This window comes from Schistocerca nitens, chromosome 11, assembly GCF_023898315.1.
Source record: "Schistocerca nitens isolate TAMUIC-IGC-003100 chromosome 11, iqSchNite1.1, whole genome shotgun sequence".
In the NCBI taxonomy this organism is placed as follows: domain Eukaryota; kingdom Metazoa; phylum Arthropoda; class Insecta; order Orthoptera; family Acrididae; genus Schistocerca; species Schistocerca nitens.
This window is the reverse complement of record NC_064624.1, coordinates 127,753,405-127,773,222: the sequence shown is the minus strand read 5'-3', so window position 1 is coordinate 127,773,222 and position 19,818 is coordinate 127,753,405. Positions and strand designations below refer to the sequence as shown.

Below are 19,818 nucleotides of genomic sequence, written 5' to 3'. Positions count from 1 at the left end.
AAAAGCAGAAAGAGTAATACGGACAGCTATTGCTTGGAGTGGGGTGGTCAATGGGATGGGATGGTAATAGACATCGTCCCGAACGAGCAACATGACCCCACCATGAGCTGGGATACCGTCCACAGGGGTGAGGTCATACCGCTCCGAGGTATAGTGGGTAAAGGCAATACGGTCAGTCGGGCGCAACTTGGTTTCCTGGAGACCAAGGATGAGCGGACAGTGCAGGCGGAGGAGCAGTTGTAATTCCTCCCGATTAGATCGAATACCTCTTATGTTCCAATGTAACAAGGCCATCGCTAGTCAAAAAGTTGGGGGAACGAGACGGGGGAAGAGCTGGTCACCTCGACGGCCGCGGAGGGCCAGGTTTCGAGGGAACAACGCTACAACCGGCGGGAGGCGGATCCTGGTCCATCGAGTCGTCGCCAGCTGCGGCCGCTGTCCCTGGTTGTGTAGGAGGGGCAGCATCATTTGCCGACGAGAGGCCAGCTGAGCGCCTGGCAGCAGAGCGTTCCGGCGAAACTGAGGACGGCCGGGAGCAGCGACTCACGGATGGAGCGTCAGACGAAACGCGTCGGGGTGGAGAGGGGGATAGAGACTTCTTCTTGGAGGCCTTCTTGGAAGTCCGAGAAGGCGCAGGGATGGTGGGCTGGACTCGAAGAAGGTCCTCACGCGTGGGGTCCATTTTGGAACGCCGGACCTCGGAAGCTGGGGTCCGGAACATTTCAGAGGATCGCTTCTCAGGCGACGGGGGGCGGGGGGGGGGGGGGGGGTTAGAGGAAGGGTGGCCCCTAGGGCAGAGGGGGCGCGGGCCACGGGGGAGGAGGATTTGGAAGGGAGGGATTTGGGAGGCGGAGGCAGAGACCCCGGATGGGGGGAGGAGGCGGTGGGGGGACAGGATGGGGGGAGGAGGCGGTGGGGGGACAGGATGGGGGTGAGGATACCGCGGAAGGAGTGGACACAACTGAGGCAATTGAAGTGGTCAACTGCACGGGATGGAGGTGGTCATACTTCTTCCTGGCCTCAGAATAAGAGAGACGATCCAAAGTTTTGAGTTCTAGTATCTTCTCCTTCTGATATGCGGGGCAGTCTGAGGATCTAGGCGAGTGGATGCCAGGACAATTAACGCACCGAGGTGGTGGGGTGCATGTATGTTCCTCACGAAGAGGACGCCCACAATCGCCACAAAGGGGCTCAGCCTCACACCGTGACGACATGTGCCCAAAGCGCAAACACCGAAAACAGCGCATAGGAGGCGGGACGTAAGGTCACACGTCGCACCGGTAGCACATCACCTTTACCTTCTCCGGGAGAACGTCCCCCTCGAAGGCGAGGATAAAGGCCCCGGTGTCGATGCGACGGTCTTTGGGGCCGCGCTGGACTCGCCGGACGAAATGCACGCCTCGGCGTTCCAGGTTGGCCCTGAGCTCCTCATCAGATTGCAGCAGGAGGTCCCGATGAAAAATAACCCCCTGCGTCCTATTTAGTGCCAGATGCGGGACAATGGACACTGGGATGTCCCCTAGGCGGTCGCACGCCTGGAGCGCCGCCGACTGTGTGGCGGAGGTGGTCTTTATAAGAACGGACCCCGAACGCATCTTACTGAGAGCCTCGATTTCCCCGAAGATGTCCTCAATGTGCTGAACAAAGAACATGGGCTTGGAGGTGGCGGACGTCCCCCCATCGTTTCGAGAACAGACCAAATAGCGGGGGAAGTACTTCGCCCCAAGCCGGCGGGCCTGTCCCTCCTCCCAGGGAGTGGCCAAGGGGGAAAGGGCAGGAGAACCAGAACTAGAAACAGTATCTTTCCTTTTGAAAGACTCGGCCGCAGAGCGACCTGATACGTGTTGACGTTTCATCTGCGAAACGTCCGCCCCGATACCACCCATTCCGACCAGGGGCTCTCCCCACGGGTGCCACCCAGCCTCAGCAAGGGCCACCTGGCAGGACGACCGTTGCCGGGAGTCCTGATGCCCCAAGGAGACGGGCATCTACTCCTTGGCCGACGTGGGGAGGGTGCAGCTCAGGTATCGGCAGTACGATCCCTGTGTGGTCAGGGGGCTACAACCTAGAGGGTACATGACGACCCCACCACAACGGGCTGGCTACCGTGCTGGATTTCTGGTGCCATGGAAAGTCCATCATGATCGTAGGTGCAGATGGGGACGCACTATGGGCGTAACGTGTACAACCCATCAGGCGTTTAGCCCAATTTGAGGAAAAAGGGGTATGGTTACAACACCGGTACAATGCTGAGTGCCAAGGTCTTAGTGCACTGAGGACCAGTGGTACACCATGTAAGGCGTCCTTCCCCAAAAGGCTCATACTTCTGTAGAATTTTGAAAAATGGAGGTCAAACCCCAAGGGGGACCATCACATGGAAGGCCGAAACGGTTGAAACTCCTTTTAGTCGCCTCGTACGACAGGCAGGAATACCGCAGGCCTATTCTAACCCCCGAACCCGCAGGGGGGACCTTCAGAAGGAAACAACTGACATGTTGTGGCAAAGGTACATTAAAACATAGCAAAAAGATGTCAGTAATACATAAAATTTCATCTTTATAATAAATTAAAATGTGCACAACATGGTGGTTATCATTTAGTATTACCTCACAAATGTACAGCTAGTGTGCAAGTGTCACATAAGCAATGCTTGTGCTAAGGAAAGCTTCTGGCAGGAGAAGTCACTAGTAGTACACGTGAGGAGGGTGCACGATTATGAATGAAACTTTATCGTGCTAAACTTGCTTAAAACGTTAAAATTAATATGATGACATTAAAAACCAGCTCATGCTATGTACATATTTAAAAATAATAAAATGTCAACAAACAGAGAGATGGTAGCGGTAGTGGGTGGAAGGAAGACGGTAAAAGTGTACAACTCACATATACATGTTTGAAAAACTGAACATCAAACGTCTTTGAGCATATTTACATCATAACAGAGAAGAAACCGAAGTACCATCAGCATTAACAGATGAGGAAAATGACATATCCTATAGTCATATGGAAGATCGAGCCTTTTCTTTGTTACGTAAATGAAAGTAGTGGTCTGAAACTATCTAGCAAATTCCTATTTTTGAGTTGCAAAATAGATACATCTTTGTGGGTAAAATGTTTAAGAATCTATAATTCTTCTACTAAGTCATACCTGTAAACTATACTTTCTTTATGCAAAAGTACCAAGTTTTCTAGTCTCCGCAGTGGGTGTTGAACAAGAAGCAGAAGTCCTGCGAAAGTGGAACTGTACACATTTTCCCCAGTTTTACTTACCAAATCCTCTTTATATCTTACTTTAAATGATATCTGTGTCTCTCCTACATAACAGTTAGGGCAATCATTACATGTAACTTTACAAATACCAGATTTTGTGAAACAACCTTCTTGCATTCTTATAGAGTAGGTTGCTTTTTGTCTCAGGCTATTATTTACAGAGAAAACAACCTTTCAGCAACATTTCTTACTTAACAGTGGAATTATCCTGGACGATACTTTTCTAGAAAGGGTATAGTAAGAAACTTGTTACTCACTGTTATAGGTAATTTGATTTTTACACAATGCCCTATTTTAGATGGTAACCTATTATTTGTAGCCATTTCATTAAGTTTAAATATGTACACAGATAAATATGATCTGGCTTTTATGTCATAATTTTAATATTAATGTTAAAAGCAAGTTTAGCAAGACAAAGTGTCATTTCCTATTGCACATCCCCCTGGCACATACTCCTAATACCCTGTATTGCCAGGAGCTTTCCTTAGCTCAAGCGTTGCGTTTGTGATGCTAGTGCTCTAGTTGTACATTGGTGAGGTAATCCTAAATGATAACAACCATGTTGTGCTTATTTTAATTATTATGGAGGTGAGATTTCATATTTTACTGACACCTTGTCGAGATAATCGTCTCAATTCATGAGCGCACTCAAGTCACGGTATACAAAATGCTCTCACTACACTACAGAACCAGCTCTGGCTGGAACTACACCTCTTCCAACCAACAATGCACTCGACACCTAATCTCATCTGAGAAGAGGGAAAATCGCAACCTGTCGAATCACAATATGTGCCTCTGGTCAGCTACTGCCTAGTTTGTGTTGTTTGGCCCACTGAAGGCATCCAACTTCATATACTGCTTTGAGCAACGGCCTTTTATGATGTGGTCAACTCCTTATGTTGACTGTGTGATGAAGCAAGCTGTGATAATTTTTACTTCCCCTCTTGTTTTGCGATCTGCCTCCTTAAAATTCATTTTTCATTTAATTATAATTAACATAATCTGCATTTTCATAAAAGGTAAAGATTGGGCCTCAGTTTTAGAGAACACAACACCAGAACTAATTTTGTGCCTAGTTTTAGGTATGTAATTGCTTTTATAATTTATTTTGACTATTCCTAATTAGTAACTTTCATTATAGGGTGAAATCAATAATTGTTTCTTAATTTAAATTCTACTGTTGACATATAAACAAATGTAAATTCTGTAATAATTATAAACATTCGGAAGATGAAATGCTAGTATTATTAAACTACCTATTTGGCTCTAGTCGAAAACATGTTAGCAAAGCCAGCTCTTAATTCCAAAGTAAGTTCCAGTTTCGTCAAAAGTATTGTTTGCATAGCTACATATGTGAATTTCATCATTTAAACAAATACTTCAGCTTAGTCCTCGTTGTAGGAGAAGCTGTTAAAAAGAAGGAAGTTTTCAATGTATTCAGTTAATTTAATTAGTTAAGTTTTAATTGTAATTTGTGTAAATTAAACTTCGAAGAATGTGTAGTTTCAGCACGTATTATTGTAATGATATATAAGGGCCAAATTTTTGGTCATGAGACAGTCAGTCCACGGTTAAGTTTCAAACGAGGATCCTGTGTGGGTTAGAACGACAACAATGCATCAACTTAACAGTGAAATAAGTGTTACACCAATAGGCCGTGTGTTAAAGCAATAAAAGTGTCTGTTCGATTTATTTGAAAGACTGAACTGTGTGGTTAGGCTTTTACTGCTCGTAGATGTTCAACAGTAAACTATTGTAGCAGTATGTGGATGTTCGCCTGCAAACTATCAATGACACTTGTCGAAAGTTAAACAATAGTGCATTGGCCATGTAACTGCGTAATATTGGTGGGTTGTGAACAGTGAAAGTAAAAGACTGTGAAACAAGACTGTGCATCTGTTGGCTACATCATTTACAGTAGACAGTAGTTTTACTTCCACAACCCATTTTTGAGCCAGTACGTTGATTCGAGGACAACAAGCGAAGAAACAAACGAATGTGAATCGTCACAACTGAGTGCAGTTCTCTTAACAATATTTGTTCAGAAATTAATATAATAGAAGGAAACATTCCACGTGGGAAAAAATATATCTAAAAACAAAGACGATGTGACTTACCAAACGAAAGCGCTGGCACGTCAATAGACACACAAACAAACACAAACATACACTCAAAATTCAAGCTTTTGCAACAAACTCTTGCCTCATCAGGAAAGAGGGAAGGAGAGGGAAAGACGAAAGGATGTGGGTTTTAAGGGAGAGGGTAAGGAGTCATTCCAATCCCGGGAGCGGAAAGACTTACCTTAGGGGGAAAAAAGTACGGGTATACACACACACACACACACACACACACACACACACACATATACAGACACAAGCAGACATATTTAAAGACAAAGAGTTTGGGCTCTGACAGAGATCTCTACCCAAACTCTTTGTCTTTAAATATGTCTGCTTGTGTCTGTATATGTGTGTGTGTGTGTGTGTGTGTGTGTGTGTGTGTGTGTGCGCGTGCGCGTGCGCGTGCATATACCCGTCCTTTTTTCCCCCTAAGGTAAGTCTTTCCGCTCCCGGGATTGGAATGACTCCTTACCCCTCTCCCTTAAAACCCACATCCTTTCGTCTTTCCCTCTCCTTCCCTCTTTCGTGATGAGGCAAGAGTTTGTTGCGAAAGCTTGAATTTTGTGTGTATGTTTGTGTTTGTTTGCGTGTCTATCGACGTGGCGGCGCTTTCGTTTGGTAAGTCACATCATCTTTGTTTTTAGATATATTTGTTCAGAAATTGACAGAGATAGATGTGCACTCACTGACAGCAATAATTCCTGTCATGTTTGGAACTGTTTATCACTGACAATGCATGACACTCATCTCTGGTCCCTGTCTGTAGGGTATTTTTGCAACAACCATTCACCTGACAAAAGATCCGTACTCAAAGACTGGAAAGTTGCACGGGTCACACCAATATTCAAGAAAGGTAGTAGGAGTAATCTACTGAATTACAGGGGCATATCATTAACATGATAAGCAGCAGGATTTTAGAACATATATTGTGTTCGAACATTATGAATTATGTCGAAGGAAACGGTCTACTGACACACAGTCAACAAGGGTTTAGAAAACACCGTTCCTGTGAAACACAACTAGCTCTTTCTTCACATGAAGTGTTGAGAGCTATTGACAAGGGATTTCAGATAGATTCCGAATTTCTGGAAGGCGTTTGACACTGTAACACACAAGCAGCTCGAATGAAATTGCATGCTTCTTGAATATTGTCTCAGTTATGCGACAGGATTTGTCATTTCCTGTCAGAAAGGTCACAGTTCGTAGTAATTGACAGAAAGTCATCGAGTAAAACAGAAGTGATTTCTGGCATTCCCCAAGGTAGTGTCATAGGCCCTTTGCTGTTCCTTATCTATATAAACGATTTGGGGGACAATCTGAGCAGCCATCTTTGGTTGTTTGCAGATGACACTGTCGTTAATCGACTAAAAGTGATCAGAAGATCAAAACAAACTGCAAAACGATTTAGAAAACATATGTAATGGTATGAAAAGTGGCAGTTGATCCTAAATAATGAAAAGTGTGAGGTCATCTACATGAGTGCTAAAAGGAACTCAAACTTCAGTTACACGATAAATCAGTCTAATCTAAAAGCCGTAAATTCAACTAAATACCTAGGTATTACAATTACAAACAACTTCAATTAGAAGAAACACATAGAAAATGTTGTGGGGAAGGCTAACCAAAGACTGCGTTTTATTGGCAGGACACTTGGAAAATGTAACAGACCTACTAAGGAGACTGCCTACACTACGCTTGTCCGTCCTCTTTTAGAATACTGCTGCGCGGTGTGGGATCCTTACCAAATAGGACTGTTGGAGTACATTGAAAAAGTTCAAAGAAAGGCACCACATTTTGTATTATTGCAAAATATGGGAAAGAGTGTCACAGAAATGATACATGATTTGGGATGGAAATCTTTAAAAAAAAAAGGTGCTTTTCGTTGCGACAGAATCTTCTCACAAAATTCCAATCACCAACTTTCTCTTCCGAATGCGAAAATATTTTGTTGACACCGACCTACATAGGGAAGGACGATCACCACGATATAATAAGGGAAATCAGAGCTCGTACAGAAAGATATAGGTGTTCATTCTTTCCGCGCACTATACGAGATTGGAATAATAGAGAATTTTGAAGGTGGTTTGATGAACTCTCTGCCAGGCACTTAAATGTGATTTGCAGAGTAGCCAAGTAGATGTAAATGTTAGATTGGTTGACTGGTTCACCATTCCTTGTAGAAATGTTGGAGAGCCTACATCAATACACTGACTCGTACGCAGGACACAGTAATAGATGTCCCTGGTGTACAATAGGAATTGAAACAGTTGAAAACAAATAAGTCACAAGGTCTGGAGTGGCATTCCAGTTCAGTTTTAAAGAGAGTACTCTGCAGCACTTGGCCCTTACTTAGTTTGCATTTATCATGAATCTTTGATGCAGTACAAAATCCTGAGCAACTGGAAAAAAGTGCAGGCAGCTCCTGTACATAAGAAGGGTAAAAGAACAGAGCTGCAAAATTACAGACCGATATCCTTAATGTCAGTTTGCTGCAGAATTCTTGAGCATACTCTCAGTCTGAATATAACAAATTTCCTCAATATGAAAGAACTTTCATCCACAAATCAGCACGGTTATAGAAAGTGTCGCTCATGTGATATGCAGCTAGCCCTTCTCTCACATGACGACCTGCAAATCGTGGATGAAGGGCAACAGGCAGATTCCACATTTCTAGATTCCCAAAATGCATTTGACATTGTGCCACACTGCAGACTGCTAACAAAGGTCTGAGAATACGGAATAGGTTACCAGATATGGGAGTGGGTCAAGGATTTCTTAAGTAACAGAACTCGCAACAATGTCCTCAATGGTGACTGTTCGTCAGAGACAAGGCTATTGTCAAGAGTGTCCCATGGAAGTGTGATAGAACCACTATTGTTCTCTATATAAACAACTGATTTGGTGGATAGAATGTGTATAATGTCCAGATACAGCATTACTAGTTACCCACTTAACACAGTAACGTCATTTAATATCAGGTTGCACCGATATGAAACTGAACGAGCATCTAAGGATTTGTAGTAGGGAAGGTAAATGGTTGACTTCAGTTTATTTCAACACTTTCAGGAAAGTCTGAGTCATCCATAAAGGACACCACATACAAGCAATGCTCGATTATTTGGGATCCGCACCTAGTTGACAGCGATGCAATTGAGGGGCAGACTGCTACATTTGTTAACAGTAGGTTTAAACCACACACAAGCATTACAGAGAGGCTTTAGGGTATCAAATGGGAATCCCTGGAGGAAAGGTGATGTTCTTTCTGGGAAACACTAGTGAGAAAATTTAGAGAACCGGCATTCGAAGCTGACTGCAGAACGATTCTACAGCCACTAATGTACCTTCTGCAGAAGGATCACAAAGGTAAGACAAGAGAAATTGGGGCTTGTACAGAGGCATATAGACAGTCTTTGTCTCAGTTTATTTCCAGCTGGAACAAGAAAGAAAATGACTAATAGTGGCACACGGTACCTTCTGCCATGGAATATGTACGTAGATACAGATGTAGAACAAATCGAGCAACTTCATTCACGGTGTGGTCACGATCCCACCCAGTGACAGTAGTTCCTCTCTGCCACTGTGTCACGTCTCCACAGTGGCTCATCTTGCTGCCCCGATTCTGTACAATCGACTGGCACAGCTGTAGGGTCAAATGACCATCTAGTATCAATTCTGCACCATCTGATGCACTCCAAAGAGAGCAGTGAGCTATTTTAATGAAGGGAATAACACAGGGCGATTCAAAATAAAGAACAATTTCAATTCTTTATTAAAGACAAGTTACTAAACATAGAAACACATTGTGCACGTCACAGGTTCAAAATTTTGATACACCTGCGCCGTTGTTTGTTTATAGCTGCACGGCAACTACACCACCAGAGAAATCATTGTGTGTGCCAAAATTTACGTGAAGTTCGAGTACAGCATACATTCTGCCATCGATTTGGCAACAAGCTGCCTGTGCACGAGCAGATCTACGATTGGCATAAAAAAATTCTTGGAAGTTGTTTGCATATGCAAAGAGATGAGTACTGGCTGGCCACACACATCTGATGAAAATGTCAAACATATCCGAGAAGAGTTCACAGGGAGCTCTCAGAAGCCCACGAGGTGGGCAGGACAGGAACTTCAATTTTCGTGAACAATGGCGTGCCGTGTTCTGAAACTAAGTCTGCATATGAAGGCTTACAGGTTGTACGTACTGCAGCAATTGTGTGTCTGCGACTGCAACAGGAGGTAAGAATTTTGCATTTCAGTTCTTCAGGATATAGTATAGGACAGTCTTTCCAAACAATTCATCTGTTTGGACGAATAGACCTTAGGTAAAGTAAACTGCCATAATGTGGGAATCTGGGGGTCACAAAATCCTGGTGCTGTCATTGAGTGTGAAAGAGACTCACAGAAGCTGAATGTGTTTTGTGCTGATTCTGTTCACAAAGTTCATGGACCTCACTTTTTGCAGGGGATACTGTGACAGGAATGACAGACCTGGAAATGCTGCAAAATTTGTTGTTTCCTCAACTTCACAAAAATTCCAAAAGTTTTATTTTTATGCGCAACGATGCACCAGCTAACTTTCTCCTTGAGGTACAGTGCTACCTTATACCAGCGCCCCACAAAAGTAGACTGAAAGAGGTGGACAACAAAATCTCGTTCATAGATTTTGACCTCCTAGGTCACCAGACCTCAACCTTGTGATCTTTTTCTGTGGGTATACATAAAGGACTGAGTCTTCTCCTGCTTAGGGCAGCTACTCTTCAAGGTTTGAGGAATTGAATTGTTGAAGCTGTCAGTCCAATAAACAGAGACCTGTTGATTTGTGTGCAGGATGAAATGGACTACAGTTTCAATATTTCTCGAGCAATATACACTGCTCGCATTGGGTGTACGGTATAGAGTGTGTGCGAGCACGTAACTTTGAACCTTTATCTGTTCAGTACCATGTGCGATGTGTTTCTATCTTTCACAATTTGTCTGTAATAGACAACTGAAATCTGTTCTTTCTTTTTGAATCAACCTATATTCTTTTTTATATATCTTTAACATATTGCAGCGTGTCAGCAACTGTGAAATGTACAGCAAATAAACAATTTTTTCAGCCTTCAGTTGCAAGGTAATTTTACTCGTTTACCTAGGTTTCGATTCCAGTAATGGAATCTTCTTCAGAACCTATAAATTAAACCACATACGGACATATATTACTCACTAAAATGCATTATCTGTCTAATGATTGAATATTAAAGAAATTGTGATACTTACAAAAAATTAAATTATTTTGTGAGCCAAACACTGGCCATGTCACAGATTAAAAATTGAAACAATAAAGACGCATAATCATAAGATTATGTCAGTCACAATTAAAACCATTAAGGCGAACGTAGACGGAGCTACGCCGGCCAGAAATCAGGACCACACGAAAGCGGCTCGAAAACTAGGCGTTGTGAGCAGTTACGCGGCGAGGCTCGGCCGCGGCCAAGCGCATGCGCAAGCGCAGGGGCGAGAGACAAACTGTCTCAAAATTACTTAGAGCAAATATACATATAAACAAAATGTGACAAAGCCGTCCTACAATTGGACAAACCTGTCTATTGGTATAGCAACATTAACAATTTACCTGAGAACAAACTACAAAGCCAAGGTATAATTTTTTTTTTTTTTTGTAAATATTATAGTAAGAGGGCTTGGTAATGACACATAGTTGCTAAGGCGTTTTTATGTTAGACATTTTATGCTTAGCACGCATGGTTTTGACACTAATTTTTAGTTACTGTCGCAGGGCTACGCCCTCTTACTATAATATTTACAAAAAAAAAAAAAAAAAGAAATTATACCTTGGCTTTGTAGTTTGTTCTCAGGTAAATTGTTAATGTTGCTATACCAATAGATAGGTTTGTCCAATTGTAGGACGGCTTTGTCACATTTTGTTTATATGTATATTTGCTCTAAGTAATTTTGAGACAGTTTGTCTCTCGCCCCTGCGCTTGCGCATGCGCTTGGCCGCGGCCGAGCCTCACCGCGTAACTGCTCACAACGCCTAGTTTTCGAGCCGCTTTCGTGTGGTCCTGATTTCTGGCCGGCGTAGCTCCGTCTACGTTCGCCTTAATGGTTTTAATTGTGACTGACATAATCTTATGATTATGCGTCTTTATTGTTTCAATTTTTAATCTGTGACATGGCCAGTGTTTGGCTCACAAAATAATTTAATTTTTTGTAAGTATCACAATTTCTTTAATATTCAATCATTAGACAGATAATGCATTTTAGTGAGTAATATATGTCCGTATGTGGTTTAATTTATAGGTTCTGAAGAAGATTCCATTACTGGAATCGAAACCTAGGTAAACGAGTAAAATTACCTTGCAACTGAAGGCTGAAAAAATTGTTTAACCTATATTCTGTCCGACAAGGTTATTTTTGTGACAAAAAGGCAACATCGTACAGTGATGAAAAATGTACGTTCTGACCATCTCATGGCTGTGTCGACCGAAAGTTACCTCCCGTGAAGAGGATTTCCGATGTCTTACGAATAGAGCGCATCTTACCTTGCATTGCCCACTGCTGTATCTGCCGATTCAGGTTCCTGTAACAGATTTATTGCAGAATTAGCTAACACTGATCTGCAAAGCAAGCAAATTACATCGACACAGCACTGCACTATCAGAGTATGGTAACCAATTAAAAACATTACGATACTCCTACTTGTGGTTATTGCCACTATCTCCAATTCTTTACTCGTACAGAAACAGATCTCTCCCCAAGTTTCTTTGAGAATTGCACCACTCTGCTAAAGGAAACTGATGTCCAGGAATGACATTCAAACCCTGTACATACGGAAAACATCAAAGGAGGACACACTGTGTGTGTGTGTGTGTGTGTGTGAGTGAGAGAGAGAGAGAGAGAGAGAGAGAGAGAGAGAGAGAGAGAGAGAGAGAGAGAGAGAGAGAGGGGGGGGGGGGGGGGGGGAGTTTTCTGAGATATTTGCTGTTCCAGTGTGTAAAACACACAAATGCCAGTAACCAGTAGTACTGCTAACAGGGTTACACAGTCGAGCACTCGCAATGCTGCACTATGCAACACAGGAAAGACTGCTTCTACCACTGCAATGCAAGTTATTTTGTAGTAGCCCGTGCTAAGATCTAGGAATATCAACTACTGCTTCTTAGCCTACAAGATGCTTCCGGGAAGTTCAGTGAATGGTATCAGAAAATAAAGGAAATAAATAGTTACAAACAAAGTACCTTTACGGGTCTTCGAAGTAATCACCGTTAGCCAAAACACGCTTCTGTCATTGGTTGCAAAGCTCTTGGAAGCTGTGCCTAAATGCTTCTAGTGGAATCACTTGAAACACCCTGGTCACGCCTTGTTGGATACCTGCAAATGCTAGTGAACAATAGTGCTTAAACTGTCTTTGCTTATTTCCGACTGTTCTGGTCTCATTCTCAAAGACAGCTACCAACTGTACGCAAGCATCAGTCACACTTGTTCAGTGTCGCCTGGAATTGTACGTGCTGATCTGAATGTGGGTCATCATCAATACCGTCAATTTCCATTTATAGAGCATTTAAACCACTCAAACAAACACTTTCTAGTCACTACTTGAACACCGTACACTGACACTGCATTCCGCGAGTCCCCGTCGCCATTTTTGCTAATCTGAAGCAAAACTGCGTGTTAAAGCACTGCTCCATTTTGCAAAGACACAAAAGCTATGCTTGCAAATAATCAGTGGCTGTCTTTGAGAATGAGTTGGAATTAAGCAAAGAGAGGTAAGCACTATTGTTCACGAACATTTAAAGACGTTTCAGATATCCAACACGTGACCACAGTGGTTCGAGCGATTCCGTAACAAGTGCTTGCTGACAGTTTCCAACAGCTTTACAACTGACGTAAGAAGTGTGTCGTAGCTCGTGGTGATTACTTTGAACACCAGTAAAAGTATTTTGTTTGTTATTCTTGTTTCCTTTATTTTCTGAGACTGTTCACAGAGCTTTTGAGACACACCTTTTACTTATGGCTTAATTAAACTTGTCAAAAGTGATATGTTTCTCTTTCAAACCAATAGCTCAGAGCACAGCACCAGTAAAAGCAGTAAGAACAAATTTATATTTACATGTAAAATCACTTTCATTCAGAAAGGTGTCCATTATTCAGCTGCACATGCCATCAATCGTGAAAAGGATCACTAGCAATGAAGAACAGCCTAAAGGATTTATTGGTTGCTAACTTGTACTCCACTGACAAACTTCTTAACAAAAGCAACTGATGTACTTGTTATTAACTATCTCATTTACCCAAGCCTTGCAAAGTGTTTTTGTTCTGATAATGCTGTGGAATTATCCCATGCATGTTAGTGTGCAAAAATTTAAATGCCTGTGGCAAGCAAATGAAAAATAATACATGATTATTTTTTCCAATTTTTCCTCATCCTTGATAACTACCTTCTTAATGAACTGTGGAAGTAATATTTGTGTATCAGTTCTTCTTCTGTAAACATGCATTACATATTTCTGTTTTTATTAAATGTAAGGCTGCCCCCCCCCCCCCCCCCCACACACACAGAGACAGACAGACAGACAGAGAAAATTCAGTTTTGGTTTTGGACAACATACAGAATAACATTAGCAATAATTGCAGAACATTGTCATGTGTCAGTAAATGTGGGAGAATGTTCCCAAATAGTGGGTGTATAGTGAAAGAAACATTTAACTGGAAGACACATATTACTGAACTTATGTAACAACAAAGTTCAACAATTTCTAGTACTGGAAACAAAAAAATCGACACATATCATCACATTTTGCACATTTTCACTCACTACTGCATTATGGCATAAATTTTATGAGGCAACACATCACTCGATTGCCCACTTCCATACAAAAAATAATATGCAAGACTTAATATACCTACCATTAAGACCTCTGGCACCAATCACGGAGGGCCAAAATGCTGCATGCGCAGAAGGTGAGTTGGGCAGCTCATAGCAGCTCCGGCCCACCAAGGGACAGAGTGACATCAGGGGGTGCGTGGGGTCAGTGACACGTTTGAAATATGAAACTTATCAACTCCTGCCCAGACCATATGCAGAATAAAATCATGTGCAACTCTGTGTCAAACCAGAGTGTCACGATTGTGTCACACCCAGTGACATCAACGAAGTATTGCGCATGAGCAGATCATGTGCTGCAGCTCACAGAATTACCCAGGGGTGCCTCACACAGAAAGCACCCCAGCGTGCCCCTGAGAGCCACAACACTAAGAAGAATCGCTTCTCGGCTTTTGGCAAGATCAATGTGTAGCATGTGTGGTCATGAGAGATAGGGAAAGGAAACATACTTTATTTCAGTTTGAATAATAGAAGGTAACATAACCAGAAACTAATTTTTTTTACAAAGTCCATCTCCTTTATATCATACAGCAACAGAATCTGATACATTTATTTAACGATGATTCCTGGCCGTAACAACAAAGGAGACCATACACGTAAAATACGACTTACCCATGTCCTGGTTGTACACCTCATTCACTTGAAACGTGCAATAAGAAATGACATCTCTGATACTAAAACTCTCCAGACCTGCAATGGCTTTGATTGTATCACAAATATACCACACAATTGTAGCAATCATCCAACCATTACCATAAGAAGCTGTGTCATTGCTTGAAACTGTCAAGTTCCCAACACACCTGCAAAACACGGACAGGCCTTGGGGGATCTCTCGTGCTCCCAATTTACCACTCTTAATAACTTCAACATTATCTAGAAAGATGGCATAGTGGCCATTCAGCTGCACGTTGTAAAGGGACACCTCTCCTCTAACAATACTTTTCTTTAACAGAAGTACAAGTCCATCTTCAGACACTTGCTCAGTAAATTATTTTGCTGAGTAAATGTCTGAAGATGGCCTTGTAAGCCGAAAATCAGTTAAAAATAAAAGTAATATTGTAGAACAAAAGCAAACTGGTGCTTTTCATTTATTATAATGTTGTTCTACCAAGAACCGACAGAAGATCCTGTTAACATTATATCAGCCGTTTAACTAAATCAATTTCGTATGATTTTGCATATGTTGTATTATATTTCAGGTTAAAATGTATAAAAAGAAATTACTTTATTACAATCAATACGTATTAACTCTGTATGTACAGTTAAAATTACTCTTCTTTTAGAAACATATGAAATCACGAAATACCTGGCATACTTAAAATTCATGTTATTAACTGCACAATCTGACGATATTTATTAAATTTATTTCTGGACTCATTTAAAAATAATGATATAAGTTGCTGAAGATTCTTCTTTTGTCAAGAAAGTTTGTAAACGCTATTTGTTTTGTAAACTCTTTGGAATATTGTTAGTACTGCAGTAGTAGTAGTAGTAGTAGTAGTAGTAGTAGTAGTGGGCACGGCTCTGATGAAATCAGACTTGTTTTTATGTTTGGCAATAACAATGTAAATTTCTGTTTTAAAGAAGACATTGTAAAGATAGTGTGACACAGAAAAATGGGATAAAATAAAAAAGTCATAGGAACAGAAATAATGCATCAGACTTATTTAACTCTTATTAAGTCATCTGGAAGCCAACAAGTCAAACATTTCAGCCTCAATAATCTACCCCTAGACATCACGAACTGCAGCCAACAACGAGAAAATGAAAATAAGTAAAAAAGTTATTTGTATATCTTACGCCTCTCGAAGCTTATGAAATTAATCAACTATTTATGAGAATGAAAATCTACTGGTTATGTATGTGAGGGTAAGATTACAATGTGCAACAGCACGGGATGGCAAACGGAGATGCCACATTATAGGACGAGATTTAAAAAGTTCTCAGGCGACGGTGTATAAGGCCATTAATAACGTTGAAGTTACTGTGAGTAGTAAGGTGGGTGCACAAATGATACAGCAAGGTCCGTCCACGTTCTGCGGGTGTGGTGTGAACTTTACAAACAATGATGCAGATTCTCTTGGTAACGGTCAGATCACTGCTGTAGTCCTGGTGACACAGTGAAAGCTGTTGCAGGTCTGGTGAGCTTTAATAGCAACGATGTGATTGCTTCTCGCACATTTCAAGTGAATGAGGAGTACAACCTGGAGGTCAGACTCCACATTTGATACGTGGCACCAGTCCCTCGCTCCACCTGATGTCTGTCACTCCTACAGTGGGCCAGAGCTGCTACGAGCTGTCCATCTCACCTTCCCCACGCACGCCATGTTGGCACTCTCTGACGTGCCAGTGGCCCTGGTCGCAGGTATGCGAGTGAAAAATAGTGCCAGCTCATCCAGTCAGTAGTTTTACTCCTGACGACGACGGTGGAACTAGCCATCGACAGCTCGAGAGTTTTATCCGAACTGACACGGCTCGAGAATGAAGACGATTTGAAGATTTTATTCAGCCACGCCTCTGTGAAAGACTCCGAGGACACACGTGGAGGATTGTCCAATATCGGTAGTCCGACAAGCTATGGCACATAAATGGGTGAATAAAACCATAAATTACAGGGTGCACAGACTACACTTCGATTCATATTATTTTCTGATTGACGTTTCAGTGAGCTGTAAGGTAGGGCTCAAAAGTCAGCCAATCACAGTTGTGGCTCACAGTCTCAAGTGTTGCCTGCTATCCTGGTACAAACCTTTTCAGGTGATGTGAACGCAACTGCAGGGTTCAGAAGATGAACAGGTGCGGCTGGTAGCAAGGGAGGGAAGGGGGACACGGAAATGCCAATACACAGTGATTTTCGCATTGCATCACTATAACAATATTATTATAGAAATAAGGTTGAAGTATGTCTGCTGCTGAAATTAGTCTTGTGTAAAGTTTTAGTTTCTGCACAGAAATATTGAAAAGAAAAATATCAGATTCACAGTGTTCTTTACACGATCACAAATAAATCATTTGATTAATAAACTGTTATGATAAGGATAGTTGTTACCGTACAGCAGAGATGCTGAGTTGTAGATAGGTACAACAAAAATCTGTCACAAAATAAGCTTTCGGCCCATGGCCTTTGTCAAAAATAGATGAGACACACACACACACACACACACACACACACACACACACACACACACACACACACACACAGACAGACTACAGTCTCTGCCAACTGAATTCAGAGACTGGTCAGCTGCGCACGCGTTTGTTGACACACACCATACTACTTAAATTTTCACTAACTTTCTTTTAAAGATTACAGTGTTGAAGTTCGTACATTAAGCACATGTTGTGCTTATTATCAAAATGATAGAAACAGATTGCCTCCACAGAACTATATTATTCAGGTAATTCAGTTTGTTGTCCTGGTTGCAATGAGCTAATTAGTTTCATCAGAAATCATGGCGATCAAAAATTATTACAATTATAAAATTTCACATGTCTAGTAATGGGAAGAATCTTATGAACTAATAGGTAAATTCGGAAGGAAAGACCACTTCCAAATGAAACTGCTATTTTTCTTCTTTTCAGTAAAGTATTTACACTGACATAAATTCAATTAGTTTAAAAGACATTGTTAATTAAAGATTTTACCTGGTCCAAATTTTCAGTGCCTATTATAGCCAAACAACAGTAAATTTCCCAGATCTGTTGATATACTGTTGATCACTTGATTTTTCTGAATTTATCGGTGACGGCCATGTTAATGAGGAAGGGTCCTTAATTACAAACTACTAAATTTACAACTACTGAATTTTAAATCACACACACACACACACACACACACACACACACACACACACACACACACAAATCAATAGCAAATAAAAGATGAACTTTTTGACATATTAAATTTGTGAACAGTTATAAATTAAAGCAGCTCAGTGACATTCTGGAGCGAGTCTTCATAAGGCCAAAGTCTGCGCCATTTTCAGTGAGTCTGCGCTCTAGTTCATTCTTCATTCCGCACTTAAGTCTTCATTTGATACAGACTTAGGTTAGCTAGTCTGTATTTTAGACCAGCCTTGGGATCCATTTGTGTTGCCTCTCCTTTTGGTTCGTTGGTTGGTTGGGGAAGAAGACCAGACAACGTGGTCATCGGTCTCATCGGATTAGGGAAGTAAGTCGGCCGTGCCCTTTCAGAGGAACCATCCCGGCATTTGCCTGGAATGATTTAGGGAAATCACGGAAAACCTAAATCAGGATGGCCGGACGCGGGATTGAACAGTCGTCCTCCCGAATGCGAGTCCAGTGTCTAATCTCTGCACCACCTCGCTCAGTGTTTGTTTAATTCATGCTGAGAAAACATATTTTGTAATTACAAGCAATAGACATCAAAATGTGTGTTTTGGGTCATTTGAACAATATTTGTGACTACAGTAACAGTCCTGTGACTTTTTCTACTTTACCCTCGAGCATGCGCACTTTCGTATATAAAGTTCGCCAACCACAAACAACACTGAAACTTCCTGGCAGATTAAAACTGAGTGCCGGACAGAGACTCAAACTCAGGACCTTTGCCTTTCGCGGGCAAGTGCTCTACCATCTGAGCTGCCCAAGCACAACTCATGACCCATCCTCACAGCTCTACTTCTGCCAGTACCTCGTCTCCTATCTTCCTAACTTCACAGAAGCCCTTCTGCAAAACTTGCAGAACTAGCACTCCTGGAAGAAAAGATAATAAAATTTGAGTCTCGGTCCAGACCACAGTTTTAATCTGCCAGGAAGTTTCATATCAGCCCACACTCCACTGCAGAGTGAAATTTCATTCTGCAAACATCCCCCAGGCTGTGGCTAAGCCATGTCTCCACAATATCCTTTCTTCCACGAGAGTTAGTTCTGCAAGTTTCGCAGGAGAGCTTCTGTGAAGTTTGGAAGGTAGGAGACTGGCAGAAGTAGAGGTGTGAGGACGGGTTGTGAGTTGTGCTTGGGCTGCTCAGATTGTAGAGCACTTGCCCGCAAAAGACAAAGGTCCCGAGTTCGAGTCTCGGCCTGGCACACAATTTTAATCTGCTAGGTAGTTTCCTATCAGTGCACACTCCGCTGCATGGTGAAAATTTCATTCCACAAATAACACTGTCTTGTACGTTTCCATTGTTGCTTTACAACTGTGAGCCCATTCCTATACCTTCATTACTGCTTCAGCTAACCCAGTGCTACATTGTGAGCAGCAGTTGGTTGGTTGGTTTGGGGAAGGAGACCAGACAGCGAGGTCATCGGTCTCATCGGATTAGGTAAGGATGGGGAAGGAAGTCGGCCGTGCCCTTTGAAAGGAACCATCCCGGCATTTGCCTGGAGCGATTTAGGGAAATCACGGAAAACCTAAATCAGGATGGCCGGACGCGGGATTGAACCGTCGTCCTCCCGAATGCGAGTCCAGTATCTAACCACTGCGCCACCTCGCTCAGTGTGAGCAGCAGTAATATAAAATAAACGGCATGCTAGGAGAGAAAAAATGTATGATCTGTGCAAGAAAATGACTCCGATTCCGAG

At 42.1% G+C, this 19,818-nt stretch overlaps 1 protein-coding gene across 6 annotated transcripts in view; it reads right to left on the bottom strand.

The window, feature by feature from the left end:
* LOC126213005 (zinc finger protein 664-like) overlaps positions 1-19,818 on the bottom strand; it is an 80,310-nt gene that overhangs the window by 11,042 nt on the left and 49,450 nt on the right. For 5 of the 6 annotated variants that reach the window (XM_049940556.1, XM_049940557.1, XM_049940559.1 and 2 more), the window contains one exon: positions 11,933-11,970. In XM_049940556.1, coding sequence (XP_049796513.1) covers positions 11,933-11,970 — 38 coding nt within the window. Of the gene's footprint in view, positions 1-11,932; positions 11,971-14,297; positions 15,153-19,818 lie in introns of those variants that run through there. The other variant, XM_049940560.1, reaches the window with a different exon arrangement.